General features: G+C 48.2%; 1 protein-coding gene across 1 annotated transcript in view; it reads left to right on the plus strand.

Annotated features, from left to right (window-relative positions):
• The first annotated feature begins 7,002 nt into the window (after positions 1-7,002).
• The window catches only part of LOC137303937 (polyunsaturated fatty acid 5-lipoxygenase-like), a 72,022-nt gene continuing 64,776 nt past the window's right edge, over positions 7,003-14,248 (plus strand). Inside the window, exon 1 of the mRNA XM_067972344.1 lies at positions 7,003-7,813. Within this exon, the coding sequence (XP_067828445.1) occupies positions 7,664-7,813 (150 nt within the window). The 5' untranslated portion in view covers positions 7,003-7,663. The remainder of the gene's footprint in view (positions 7,814-14,248) is intronic.

Here is a 14,248-nt window from a genome sequence, read left to right on the forward strand (position 1 = left end):
TGAGGGACTTCAGTTATGTGGATAGACTGGAGAAGCTGGGGTTGTTCTCCTTAGAACAGAGAAGGTTGAGAGGAGATTTGATCGAGGTGTTCAAAATTATGAAGGGCCTAGACAGAGTAGATAGAGAGAAACTGTTCCCATTGGTGGAAAGGTCAAGAACCAGAGGGCATAGATTTAAGGTGATTGGCAAAAGAACCAAAGGCGACATGAGGAAAAACATTTTTACACAGCGAGTGGTTGTGATCTGGAATGCACTGCCCGAGGGGGTGGTGGAGGCAGATTCAATCATGGCCTTCAAAAGGGAACTGGACAAGTATTTGAAAGGAAAAAAATTGCAGGGCTCTGGGGATAGGGCGGGGGAGTGGGACTAGTGGATTGCTCTTGCATAGAGCCGGCACGGACTCGATGGGCCGAATGGCACCTTTCCGTGCTCTAACCATTCTATGATTCTACGGCTCTATACTTCCTTGATGGTTTTCACTTATTTTCCCCTCTATACCAACAGGAGGAACTTCCTACGTATGAAAGAGTGAAATAATGATAGAATCCTGGGCCTGAATTGAATGCGGTCCTCAGCCCTGCTGGGGCTCAGTGTGTTAACTGTAGAGCTGAGTTTCTCTGCCAATGCCTCACCTCTCCTGTAGATGCTCACTCCCAGCGGAGCACCCGTTATTCACATTGTTTCACAGTGCGACACTGCTGAGCCCAATCCCCTCCTCATCCGATAGCCTGCAGTCCAGGGGAATATCTTTTACCTCCAGTATTTAATTAAGTCATAATTCCAAATATTGTGAAGCTCCCTCTGAAAGACTGTGATCACTTCACTGATGAGGAAATCAATCCTTTCATTTCCATTAATGGCAAACTGTACTTCAGTTTTATGACTTTCCAAACTGAACATTTATTCCTGTGTCTAAAATGGAAATAAAGTCAAACCAAGTGGCAAGGAATTGGAAAAAGAAAAAGTGGAAATGAAACTTTGGGTCCCTCCCCCAGTGGCTGGGTTGGTTAGTGCGCTGCCCGGTATGAGCCTCATACACCAATCTCTGGCCTGGGTTGAGTTATCTGATCTCAGATTGGGCAGTGGCAGGAGTGGACTCTGTGCCCCCGGCCTCCGCGCCCCACTCATGATCACCATCGAGTGACTCCAGCTGGAAATCGCTCAGACCTGCGGTAAAAACAGGACACTGTGCTGCAACCACAATTAAACAGCTGGCCAACATTCATTGTCTATATTCACACATGGTCATTTGCATAAGGTATTGGAGGACAGCCAGCACATGGAACCGTATCCGAGCAACAGCCAGCACATGGAACCGTATCCGAGCAACAGCAGCACATGCAACCGTATCCGAGCAACAGTCAGCACATGGAACCGTATCCGAGCAACAGCAGCACATGCAACCGTATCCGAGCAACAGTCAGCACATGGAACCGTATCCGAGCAACAGTCAGCACATGGAACCGTATCCGAGCAACAGCCAGCACATGGAACCGTATCCGAGCAACAGTCAGCACATGGAACCGTATCCGAGCAACAGTCAGCACATGCAACCGTATCCGAGCAACAGTCAGCACACGGAACCGTATCCGAGCAACAGTCAGCACATGGAACCGTATCCGAGCAACAGCCAGCACATGGAACCGTATCCGAGCAACAGCCAGCACATGGAACCGTATCCGAGCAACAGTCAGCACATGCAACCGTATCCGAGCAACAGTCAGCACATGCAACCGTATCCGAGCAACAGTCAGCACATGCAACTGTATCCGAGCAACAGCCAGCACACGGAACCGTATCCGAGCAACAGCCAGCACACGGAACCGTATCCGAGCAACAGCCAGCACACGGAACCGTATCCGAGCAACAGCCAGCACACGGAACCGTATCCGAGCAACAGCCAGCACACGGAACCGTATCCGAGCAACAGCCAGCACACGGAACCGTATCCGAGCAACAGCCAGCACACGGAACCGTATCCGAGCAACAGCCAGCACACGGAACCGTATCCGAGCAACAGCCAGCACACGGAACCGTATCCGAGCAACAGTCAGCACATGGAATCGTATCCGAGCAACAGTCAGCACATGGAACCGTATCCGAGCAACAGCCAGCACATGGAACCGTATCCGAGCAACAGCCAGCACATGGAACCGTATCCGAGCAACAGTCAACACAAGGAACCGTATCCGAGCAACAGTCAACACAAGGAACCGTATCCGAGCAACAGCCAGCATATGGAACCATATCCAAGCAACAGTCACAAATGGAACCATATCCGAGCAACAGTCAACAGGTGGAACCGTATCCGAGCAACAGTCAGCATGTGGAACTGTATCCGAGCAACAATCAATGCGTGAAAGCGTATCCGAGCAACAGTCAACATCTTTAGCAGAAAAGAGAGTATTTCATAAAAAATAAAAATCCCAAATACAGAAGCAGCAAGAAATATTCACACAATTGCCAACTATCACTAAGATGTGAGAGTGGATTGAGGTAAGTGTCATCTCCTTTGGTAACCAAGACAATGCCTAATGGTAGACTCAGTATCTAACATCTGAGCATCTCTCCAATATCTCAGGGCTTGTGATGGGAGTGGGGGGAGGATGACCCATCATTGGAGGCTGATAATCCTGCCCTTAAAGAAAGAGAGCTTGCATTTATGTAACACCTGTCTTGTCCTCGGAATATCCTGGAGCACTTTCTTTTGAAGTATAGCCACAGTTGCCACGTAGCCAAATGAATCAGCCAATTTGCGCACAGCAAGACCCCATAGAGCAAATGAGATAAATGACCAGCTAATATGGCGTTGGCTGAGGGAGAAATGTTGGGCAGGACCCAAGAACTGCCCTGCTCACTTTTTGAATCACGCCATGAGATCTTTTAGATCTACCTGAACAGACAGCTTTAACATCTCACCCAAAAGGTGGCACCTCTGACAGTGCAGCACCCCCAGTGTCAGCCTAGAGTACGTGCTCAAGGCATGGACCCACAACTTGCTGACTCAGAGGTGAGAGTACTACAAACTGAGCCAAACTGACACATTCACCCTAGGGTGGGCCTAACTGGACAAGCAATATGGAGCACTGAGCGTCGAGCTAGTAAGTACCATAGTTTTACCAGGTTATATCCCAGTGGTGTTTATGAGTGGCATCACTTTAGCTGGATTCTGGATTTAGGTAAGTGGAGTTTGTTGTCACAAGGACAGAGGGCACACTGCCTGTCACTTTTGAGAATGACGTACTTAAGTCAGAAACTAGAGTCTTAAATAAAGCCAATTACATAGGTATATGGGGTGAGTTGGCTAAGGTAGATTGGGAAATTAGATTAAAGGGTATGACGGTAGATAAACAATGGCACACAGAAATATTTACATTTTCTCAACATATTCTCAATTCCATTGAAGAATAAAAACTCTACAGGAAAAGTGATCCATCCATGGCTTACCAAAAAAGTTAAGGATAGTATTAGATTAAAAGAAGAAGCCTCTAATGTTGCCAAGAAAAGTAGTAAGTCTGAGGATTGGGAAAGTTTTATAAACCAGAAAAGGACGACCAAAAAATTGATGAAAAGGGAGAAAATAGAATATGAGAGTAAACTAGCAAGAAATATAAAAACGTATTGTAAGAGCTTCATTTACCTGAGGAAGGAGGAAGCCTCCGAAAGCTTGTGAATTTAAAATAAAATTGCTGGACTATAACTTGGTGTTGTAAAATTGTTTACAATTGTCAACCCCAGTCCATCACCGGCATCTCCACAGTATGTAAAAAGGAAGAGGGTATCAAAAGTAAACATTGGTCCCTTAGAGGCTGAGACAGGAGAAATTATAATGGGGAATCAGGGAACAGCAGATGCGTTAAACAAATATTTTGTATCTGTCTTCACTGTAGAAGACACAAAAAACATACCAGTAATAGTGGGGAACCAAGGGTCTAATGAGAGTGAGGAACTTAAAATAATTAATATCAGTAAAGAAAAGTACTGGAGAAACTAATTGGACTAAAAGCCGACAAATCCCCTCGACCTGATGGCCTACATCCTAGGGTTCTAAAAGAGGTGGCTGCAGAGATAGTGGATGATTGGTTGTGATCTTCCAAAATTCTCTAGATTCTAGAACGGTCCCCGTGGATTGGAAGGTAGCAAATGTAACCCCACTATTCAAGAAAGGAGGGAGAGAGAAAAAAGGGAACTACAGGCCAGTTAGCCTGACATCAGTCAGTGGGAAAATGCTGGAATCCATTATTAAGGAAGTGGTAACAGGACACTTAGAAAATCATAATATGATCAGGCAGAGTCAACATGGGTTTATGAAAGGGAAATTGTGTTTGACAAATTTATTCAAATTTTTTGAGGATGTAACCAGCAGAGTAGATAAAGGAGAACCAGTGGATGTAGTATATTTGGATTTTCAAAAGGCATTTGATAAGGTGCCACATAAAAGGTTGTTACACAAGATAAAGGCCAATGGGGTTGGGGGTAACATATTAGCATGGATAGAGGATTGGTTAACGGACAGGAAACAGAGAGTAGGGATAAACGGGTCATTTTCAGGTCGGCAGGGTGTAACTAACGGGGTGCAGCAAGGATCAGTGCTTGGGCCTCAGCTACTTACAATCTATATTAATGACTTAGATGAAGGGACCGAGTGTGATGTACCCAAGTTTGCTGACGATACAAAGCTAGGTGGGAAAGTAAGCTGTGAGGAGGACACAAAGAGTTGTATAGACAGGTTAAGTGAGTGGGCAAGAATGTGGCAGATGGAGTATAATGTGGGGAAATGTGAGGTTATTCACTTTGGTAGGAAGAATAGAAAAGCAGAATATTTTTTAAATGGTGAGAAACTATTAAATGTTGGTGTTCAGAGAGATTTGGGTGACCTCATACAAGAAACACAGAAAGTTAGCATGCAGGTACAGCAAGCAATTAAGAAGGCAAATGTTATGTTGGCCTTTATTGCAAGGGGGTTGGAGTACAAGAGTAAGGAAGTCTTGCTACAATTGTACAGGCTTTGGTGAGACCACACCTGGAGTACTGTGTACAGTTTTGGTCTCCTTACCTAAGAAAGGATATACTTGACTTGGAGGCGGTCCAACGAAGATTCACTAAATTGATTCCTGGGATGAGAGGGTAGAATGGGCCTACACTCTCTGGAGTTTAGAAGAATGAGAGGTGATCCCGTTGAAACATATAAGATTCTGAGGGGGCTTGAGAGGGTAGATGCTGTGAGGCTGTTTACCCTGGCTGGAGAGTCCAGAACTAGGGGGCAGAGTCTCAGGATAAGGGGTCGGCCATTTAAGATTGAGATGAGGAGGAATTTCTTCACTCAGAGGGTTGTGAATTTTTGGAATTCTCTACCCCAGAGGGCTGTGGATGCTAAGTCTTTGAATATATCAAGACTGAAATAGATAGATTTTTGGACTCAAGGGGAATCGAGGGATATGGAGATCAGGCGGGAAAGTGGAGTTGAGGCCAAAGATCAGCCATGATCTGATTGAATGGCGGAGCAGGCCCGAGGGGCCGTATGGCCTACTCCTGCTCCTATTTCTTACGTTCTTATATCAGAAACGCAACCTGTGTGGATATCCCACTTTGAATGCTCTGGCATACGCACCGTACACCTGGCTGATCAATAAAAGACATCAGCAAAAAAGAGCTGACACTCACCTCACCCCCATCAGCGATGTAAGGAGTTAGGAACACTGTAAGAGTTACCTTTATTTCAGATTAGCGTCTCCAAAAGACTGATCTTGATCTCCTCACCTTATCATAATGTGTTGCTAGAGTGTGTTAAACATCCCTTTCTGTGGTTCAATAAACATTTCTTTCCTCTCAACCACCCAGCTTTTTGATAAAAGCCCATATAAGGCGAGGCCCCTCAGTCCCTCTCACTCTTGAACATCACAGAAGGAAAAGCAATCTCCCACCTGCAGGTTCTCACATTACAGCTTTTCTTATCTCCTGTTTTATCCAGGGCGCCTTTGAAATTTATGTCCCCTCCTAAACTGTGAATAGCCCATTCCACGCACTCATCTCATAGAATCAGACAGCACAGGAGGCCATTCTGCCCGTTGTGCCTGTGCCGGCTCTTTGAAAGAGCTATCCAATTAGTCCCATCCCCCTGCTCTTTCCCCATTTGCCCTGCAATGTTTTCATCAAGTATTTATCCAATTCCCTTCTGAAAGTTATTATTGAATCTGCTTCTACCGCCGCTTCAGGCAGCGCATTCCAGATCATAACAACTCGCTGCGTAAAAAAAATCTCCTCATCTCCCCCCCCCTGGTTCTTTTGCCAATTATCTTAAATCTCTGTCCCCTGGTTACTGACCCTCCCTCCAGGGGAAACAGTTTCTCCTTAGGGGCCCATGCAAAGGTGGAAGTCTAACTCAGGAGCCCACTGGAGCTCTGAGACCAGAGGCCAGAGACATTGCCCCCAGCCCTCGACCCCAGGGCTGAGTCCCCAGAGAGTGGTTTTTTTTATTCGTTCACGTGGGCGTCGCTGGCAAGGCTGGCATTTATTGCCCATCCCTAGCGAGATTTTTACAACTGAGTGGCTTGCTCGGCCATTTCAGAGGGCAATTAAGAATCAACCACATTGCTGTGGGTCTGGAGTCACATATAGGCCAGACCGGGTAAGGACGGCAGGTTTCCTTCCCTGAAGGGCATTAGTGAACCAGATGGGTTTTTATGACAATCTGGTAGTTTCATGGCCACCATTACTGATACTAGTATTTTAATTCCAGATATTTATTTAATTAATTGAATTTAAATTCACCAGCCGCCGTGGCAGGATTTGAACTCATGACTCTGGATTACTAGCCCAGTAACATAACCACTAGGCTCCGTACCCGGTGTGCTGGGTCTGGTTGGGGTTTAAGGTGAAACGTGCCGGGTCAGTGGGACTGAGCACATTTCCCAATGGTGATTGAGGGAGGAAGCGAGTCTCAGCGCTCGGCTCCCTCACCCTGTTGCTTCACACATTGAAACTGGGCGGTGCACAACCAGACTCACCCTCGGCACTGAGCTCCGAGATCCGAATCTGATCATCCCGGGGCTGAGAGGCAGTTTGGGCAAGTTCACAGAAAGTGCAATTAGAGAAGCCGGAGATGAGTTAAAATCCCAGAGTCCGGACCCGACCCTCCACTCCGGACCCGACCCTCCACTCCGGGACCGACCCGACCCTCCGGGACAGACCCTCCACTCCGGACCCGACCCTCCACTCCGGGACAGACCCTCCGGGACAGACCCTCCACTCCACTCCGGGACTGACCCGACCCTCCAGGACAGACCCGACCCTCCGGGACCGACCCTCCACTCCGGACCCGACCCTCCGGGACAGACCCTCCACTCCGGGACAGACCCGACCCTCCAGGACCGACCTCTCGACTCAGACACACAGCTGTGGGACTCCGGCTCCGACTCCAGCTGTGCCCCAGACCCCAGACTCCAGCTGTGCCCCAGACCCCAGACTCCAGCTGTGCCCCAGACCCCAGACTCCAGCTGTGCCCCAGACCCCAGACTCCAGCTGTGCCCCAGACCCCAGACTCCAGCTGTGCCCCAGACCCCAGACTCCAGCTGTGCCCCAGACCCCGGCTCCAGCTGTGCCCCAGACTCAGACTCCGGCTCTAACTCCGGGTACGGGCTCCTCGCAGACCGAGCCGGGACCATGTTTTGTTACACGGTGACGGTGTCGACCGGGAGCCAGTGGTTCGCCGGCACGGATGCCTATGTCTACCTGACCCTGGTGGGGACCGAAGGCTGCAGTGAGAAAACTCTCTTGGACAAACCGCTCTACAACGACTTCGAGCGAGGAGCGGTGAGAATAATCTCCTTAAAATAACATCGCTGTCGGTTTGACCCGGGTGGGAGCGGGTGTTTAGTTCTCAGACTGAGCTCCATAAAGTAGGTCACCAAACTCCAGCAGCTGCCCCTCACTTTCCCCTCTTTCTTGACTTCCAGCTCCACCCGTTTCCAACTCTGCCCAGTTTCACTCTTTTCATCCCTCGCCTTCACTCTCATACATCCATGTCCCATCTCTCTCCTCAGAAAAAGGAGGCTTGTGATAAATGCCAGGCTCATAATTCATTGAAAACCAAGCTGAATCGAGAAAGAGCAGAGGAGAACTAGAAATGGAATAAGAGGGGCAGAGAGATTGGCAAGTGAACCAAAAATATTTGATAATCATATAAATGGTAGTGGAAGGAAGGGTGAGGCCAATTAGAGACCAAAAATGAGATGGTTTTGTGAAGGCAGGAGGCATGGGAGATGGATCCTCGGATGCTGAGGGAAATAAAGGTGGAAATTGCGGAGGCTCTGGCCACAATCTTCCAATCCTCTTCAGATATGGGAGTGGTGCTAGAGGACTGGTGGATTGCAAATGTTCAAAAAAAGGGGCGAGGGATAAACTCGGCAACTACAGCCTAATGTTGGTGGTGGGGAAACTTTTAGAGACAATAATTTGGGACAAAATGAATTGGCACTTTGAAAAATATGGGTTAATAAATGACAGCCAGCACGGATTTGTTAAAGGTAAATCGTGTTTCACTAACTTGATTGAGTTCTTTGATGAAATAACGGAGAGGGTTGATGAGGGTAGTGCGGTAGATGTTGTGTATATGGACTTTCAAAAGGCATTTGATAAAGTACCACATAACAGACTTGTTAGCAAAATTGAAGCCCATGGAATTAAAGGGACAGCGACAGTGTGGATACAAAATTGGTTAAGAGACAGAAAGCAGAGAGTAGTGGTGAACGGTTGTTTTTCAGACTGGGGGGCAGTATACAGTGGTGTTCCCCAGGGGTCAGTATTAGGACCACTGCTCCTTAAGATATACATGAATGACCTGGACTTGGGTATACAGGGTATAATTTCAAAGTTTGCAGATGGCACAAAACTCAGAAATGTAGTAAATAGTAAGGAGGATAGAAACAGACTTCAGGAGGACACAGACAGACTGGTGAAATGGGCAGACACGTGGCAGATTAAATTTAATGCAAAGAAGTGTGAAGTGATACAAATTGGTAGGAAGAATGAGGAGAGGCAATATAAACTAAAGGGTATAATTTTAAAGGGGGGCAGGAACAGAGAGACCTGGGGGTGTATGTACACAAATCTTTGAAGGTGGCAGGACAAGTTGAGAAGGCTGTTAAAAAGGCATACGGGATCCGTGGCTTTATAAATAGAGGCCTAGAGTACAAAAGCAAGGAAGTTATTCTAAACCTTTATAATGTAACTCCACTATTTAAAAAAAGGAGGGAGGGAGAAAACAGGGAACTACAGACCAGTTAGCCTAACATCAGTAGTAGGGAAAATGCTAGAGTCCATTATAAAGGATGTGATAACAGGACACTTAGAAAATATCAATGGGATTAGACAAAGTCAACATGGATTTATGAAAGGGAAATCATGTTTGACAAACCTACTGGAGTTTTTTGAGGATGTAACTGGTAGAATAGATAAGGGAGAACCAATGGATGTGGTTTATTTGGATTTTCAGGAGGCCTTTGATAAAGTCCCACATAACAGGTTAATGTGCAAAATTAGAGCACATGGGATTGGGGGTAATATACTGGCATGGATTGAAAATTGGTTAACAGAGAGGAAACAGAGAGTAGGAATAAATGGGTCTTTTTCGGGGTGGCAGGCAGTGACTAGTGGGGTACCGCAGGGATCAGTGCTTGGGCCCCAGCTAGTCACAATATATATCAATGATTTGGATGAGGGAACCAAATACAATATTTCCAAGTTTGCTGACAACACAAAAGTAGGTGGGATTGTGAGTTGTGAGGAGGATGCAAAGAGGCTTCAAGGTGATTTAGATAAGTTGAGTGAGTGGGCAAATACATGGCAGATGCAGTATAATGTGGATAAATGTGAAGTTATCCACTTCGGAAGGAAAAACAGAAAGGCAGAGTATTATTTAAATGGTGATAGATTGGGGAATGTTGATGTACAAAGGGACCTGGGTGTCCTTGTACACCAGTCACTGAAAGCAAACATGCAGGTGCAGCAAACAGTTAGGAAGGCAAATGGTATGTTGGCCTTCATTGCAAGAGGATTTGAGTATAGGAGCAAGGATGTCTTACTGCAGTTATACAGGGCCTTGGTGAGACCACACCTGGAGTATTGTGTGCAGTTTTGGTGTCCTTACCTAAGAAAGTATATACTTGCCATAGAGGGAGTGCAACGAAGGTTCACCAGACTGATTCCTGGGATGGCAGGACTGTCGTATGAGGAGAGATTGGGTCGACTCGGCCTGTATTCACTCGAGTTTAGAAGAATGAGAGGGGATCTCATTGAAACATATAAAATTCTGACAGGGTTAGACAGACTGGATGCAGGGAGGATGTTTCCCCTGGATGGGGGGGTCCAGAACGAGGGGTCACAGTCTCAGGATACGGGGTAGGACATTTAGGACTGAGATGAGGAGAAATTTCTTCACTCAGAGGGAGGTGAACCTGTGGAATTCTCTACCACAGAAGGCTGTGGAGGCCAAGTCACTGAATATATTTAAGAAGGAGCGAGATAGATTTCTAGACACAAAAGGCATCAAGGGGTATGGGGAGAGAGCGGGAATATGGTATTGAGATAGAGGATCAGCCATGATCATATTGAATGATGGAGCAGGCTCGAAGGGCCGAATGGCCTACTCCTACTCCTATTTTCTATGTTTCTATGTTTAGAGGAGAGAAGATTAAGGGGAGATTTAATAGGGGTTTTAATAGAGTCGATCAGGAGAAACCATTTCCACTGGCAGGAGGGTCAGTAACCAAACAACACAGATTTAAGATAATTGACAAAAGAACCCGGGGGTGGGGGGATGAGGAGAACATATTTTTATGCAACAAGTTGTTATGATCTAGAACGCACTGCCTGAAAGGACATGGAAGCAGCTTCACGAGTAACTTTCAAAAGGAAATTGGATAAACTTGAAAAGGTAAAATTTGCAGGGCTATGGGGAAAGAGCAGGGGTGTGGGACTAATTGGATAGTTCTTTCAAATGGGCCGAATGGCCTCCTTCTGTGGTGTATGATTCTATGTGTATAGATACTGTGTGTAATGTAGAGTAGCAACAACAACTTGCATTTCTATAGCAGCTTTAGACGTAAAACATCCCAAGGCGCTTCGCAGGAGCGTAATCAGACAAACATTGACATCAAGTCAAGGAAGACATTAGGACAGGTGACCAAAAGCTTGGTCAAAGAGGTAGGTTTTAAGAGCGTCTTAAAGGAGGAGAGAGAGGTGGAGAGGTTTAAGGAGGGAATTCCAGAGCTTAGGGCCGAGGCAGCTGAAGGCACGGCCGCCAATGATAGGGCAATTAAAATCGGGGAAGCCCAGAATTTTAGGAACGCAGAGATCTCAGAGGATGTTACAGAGACGGGGAGGGCGAGGCCATGGAGCGATTTGAACACAAGGATGATAATTTTAAAATCGAGGCTCCCAGTCCAGCAGCGCCAATGTTGGTCAGCGAGCAGAGGGGTGATGGGTGAATGAGACTTGGTGTGAGTTAGGATACAGCAGCAGAGTTTTGGATGGGCTTAAGTTTATGAAGGGTGGAAAATGGGAGGCCGGCCAGGAGAGCATTGGAATAGTGAAGTCTAGAGGTAACAAAGGCATGAATGAGGGTTTCAGCAGCAGATGAGCTGAGGCAGGGGCAGAGACGGGCGATTCTATAGGGGTGGAAGTAGGTGATCTTTTTGATGGAGAGGATATGGGGTTAGAAGCTCAGTTCAGGGTCAGATAGGGCGCCAAGGTTGTGAACGGTCCGATTCAACATGAGACAGTGGCTAGGGAGAGGGATGGAATCGGTGGCTCGGGAATAGAGTTTGTGGTGTGGGTTGAAGACAACGGCTTTGGTCTTTGCAATGTTTAATTGGAGAAAATAACGCCTCATCCAGGACTGTTTGTCGGACAAGCAGGCTGACATTACAGAGGCAGGAGAGGTCGAGAGAGGTATTGGTGAGGTAGAGCTGGCTTTTGTCAGTATACATGTGGAACCTGACATGTTTTCGGATGATGTCGCCAAGGGGCAGTACGTAGATGAGAAATAGATGGAGGTCAAGGATAGATCCTTGGGGGACTCCAGAGGTAACGGTGCGGGGGTGGGACGAGAAGCCATTGCAGGAGATTCTCTGGCTATGACTGGATTGGTAAGAGAGGAACCAGGCGAGGGCAGTTCCACTCAGCTGGACAACAGAAGAGAGGTGTTGGAGGAGGATGGTGTGGTCAACCGTGTCAAAGGCTGCAGACAGGTCAAGAAGGGTGAGGAAGGAATCAGAGAATCGGTCACTATGTGTAGCTACTGAGTGCAACATAGAGTAGGTCCCTGTGTACAGTTATTGTGGGTACCCATACCTGTACCTGTGCCTCTATCCATACCTGTACCCGAACCTGTAACTCTACCTGTATTTATACCTGTACCTATAACTGGACCTGTACCTGTACCTATAACTGTACCTGTACCTGTAACTGTACCTATATCTATATCTAGACCTGTACCTGTACCCCTACTCCACGTGTGGGAAGGGGTGGTTTTGCATTCAGTCCCTCACTGCCCTGGGATTCCCTGCAGAGGGCACTGAAGGTGCCACTCGCTCAGTGTTACTGTGATTTCCATGAATCCCTCCTGCAGCTCTGCACCCCTCCAGGGTTATCCAGGAGTCTCCTGGGATGGAGGATTGGTCTCCCGAGAACTGCTGCTGGGAAACTGGGAGAAAAGCATCCACGGGTTAGAGTCGGAGTTGAACTACAGAATTTTTACTTAGTAAAAATTCAATTTATCGATTTCCTGCTCGAAACGCAATTCTTCCTAACCCCGATCTTAATAGGATCCGTTCCACGATTCTGGGGCTTTAATGGTGGATGTCCCTACCCAGAATAAACATACGTCAGGTGAGAGACAGGGGTAACCTCAGTCGTGACGCCCCCCCGGATCACTAGCTGCACTTAACGTCCAGACTTACACCGAGGGTTGCTGGGACTGTTAAGGAGAGTGGGGTGGGGGAGGGGGGGATGTTGGGTGGGGGAGGGGGGGATGTTGGGTGGGGGAGGGGGGGATGTTGGGTGGGGGAGGGGGGGATGTTGGGTGGGGGAGGGGGGGATGTTGGGTGGGGGAGGGGGGGATGTTGGGTGGGGGAGGGGGGGATGTTGGGTGGGGGAGGGGGGGATGTTGGGTGGGGGAGGGGGGGATGTTGGGTGGGGGAGGGGGGGATGTTGGGTGGGGGAGGGGGGGATGTTGGGTGGGGGAGGGGGGGATGTTGGGTGGGGGAGGGGGGATGTTGGGTGGGGGAGGGGGGATGTTGGGTGGGGGAGGGGGGATGTTGGGTGGGGGAGGGGGGGATGTTGGGTGGGGGAGGGGGGGATGTTGGGTGGGGGAGAGGGGGATGTTGGGTGGGGGAGGGGGGATGTTGGGTGGGGGAGGGGGGGATGTTGGGTGGGGGAGGGGGGATGTTGGGTGGGGGAGGGGGGATGTTGGGTGGGGGAGGGGGGATGTTGGGTGGGGGAGGGGGATGTTGGGTGGGGGAGGGGGGATGTTGGGTGGGGGAGGGGGGGATGTTGGGTGGGGGAGGGGGGATGTTGGGTGGCGGGGGGGGGTGCAGGAACAGCCAATGGTTAGAAGCGAATCTGTTGCATTTTGTGTGTCTGGACCTGGTGCAGGTACAGAGCCCGGCTAATTCCTGGCCACACTTTGCTGAGTCATTCCATCACCGAGCCCAGCAATGCCTGAGGCTGTCGAATATAGTGAGGCTGGGGATTGTGTGTACTGAGAAAACCACAAGTGACTCTGAAACAAGTAGAATGCAGCGACAGTTAGCAATCGTGTTAAAAACAGAGAAGAACTTCTTTGGTGTGCGGAACAATTCCTGGTTATACGTTTGATTAGAGAACTGCCAAAAGTATCCAACTCCCTATATTACCTGATAGGGATCTGGGTCTCTGGTATATTCAAAATACTAAGAGTTGGAAAGTTCTCTGTGATCTGCGGAGATAAGGATGGGAGCGATACAACAGACAAAACTAGTTTCTGGCTCGTGTCGGTGCTCAGCCTTTCAAGGGCAGGAGACGGCCATGTTCTGGTTTGTGAGGCTGCTGCTTGGGATTACAGCATCTCGACTGAGGTGTGATAAGTAGCAGCATGTGTACCACAAGAGAGGCGCAGAACGGGGGGAGGATCGCAAACGGGTAACAGCACACATCCGAATCACCTCCCATTACAATCCGACACGTTCTGTGCACCTCACTGCCTCATTA

Source organism: Heptranchias perlo, chromosome 36 (genome assembly GCF_035084215.1).
Source record: "Heptranchias perlo isolate sHepPer1 chromosome 36, sHepPer1.hap1, whole genome shotgun sequence".
Lineage (NCBI taxonomy): Eukaryota > Metazoa > Chordata > Chondrichthyes > Hexanchiformes > Hexanchidae > Heptranchias > Heptranchias perlo.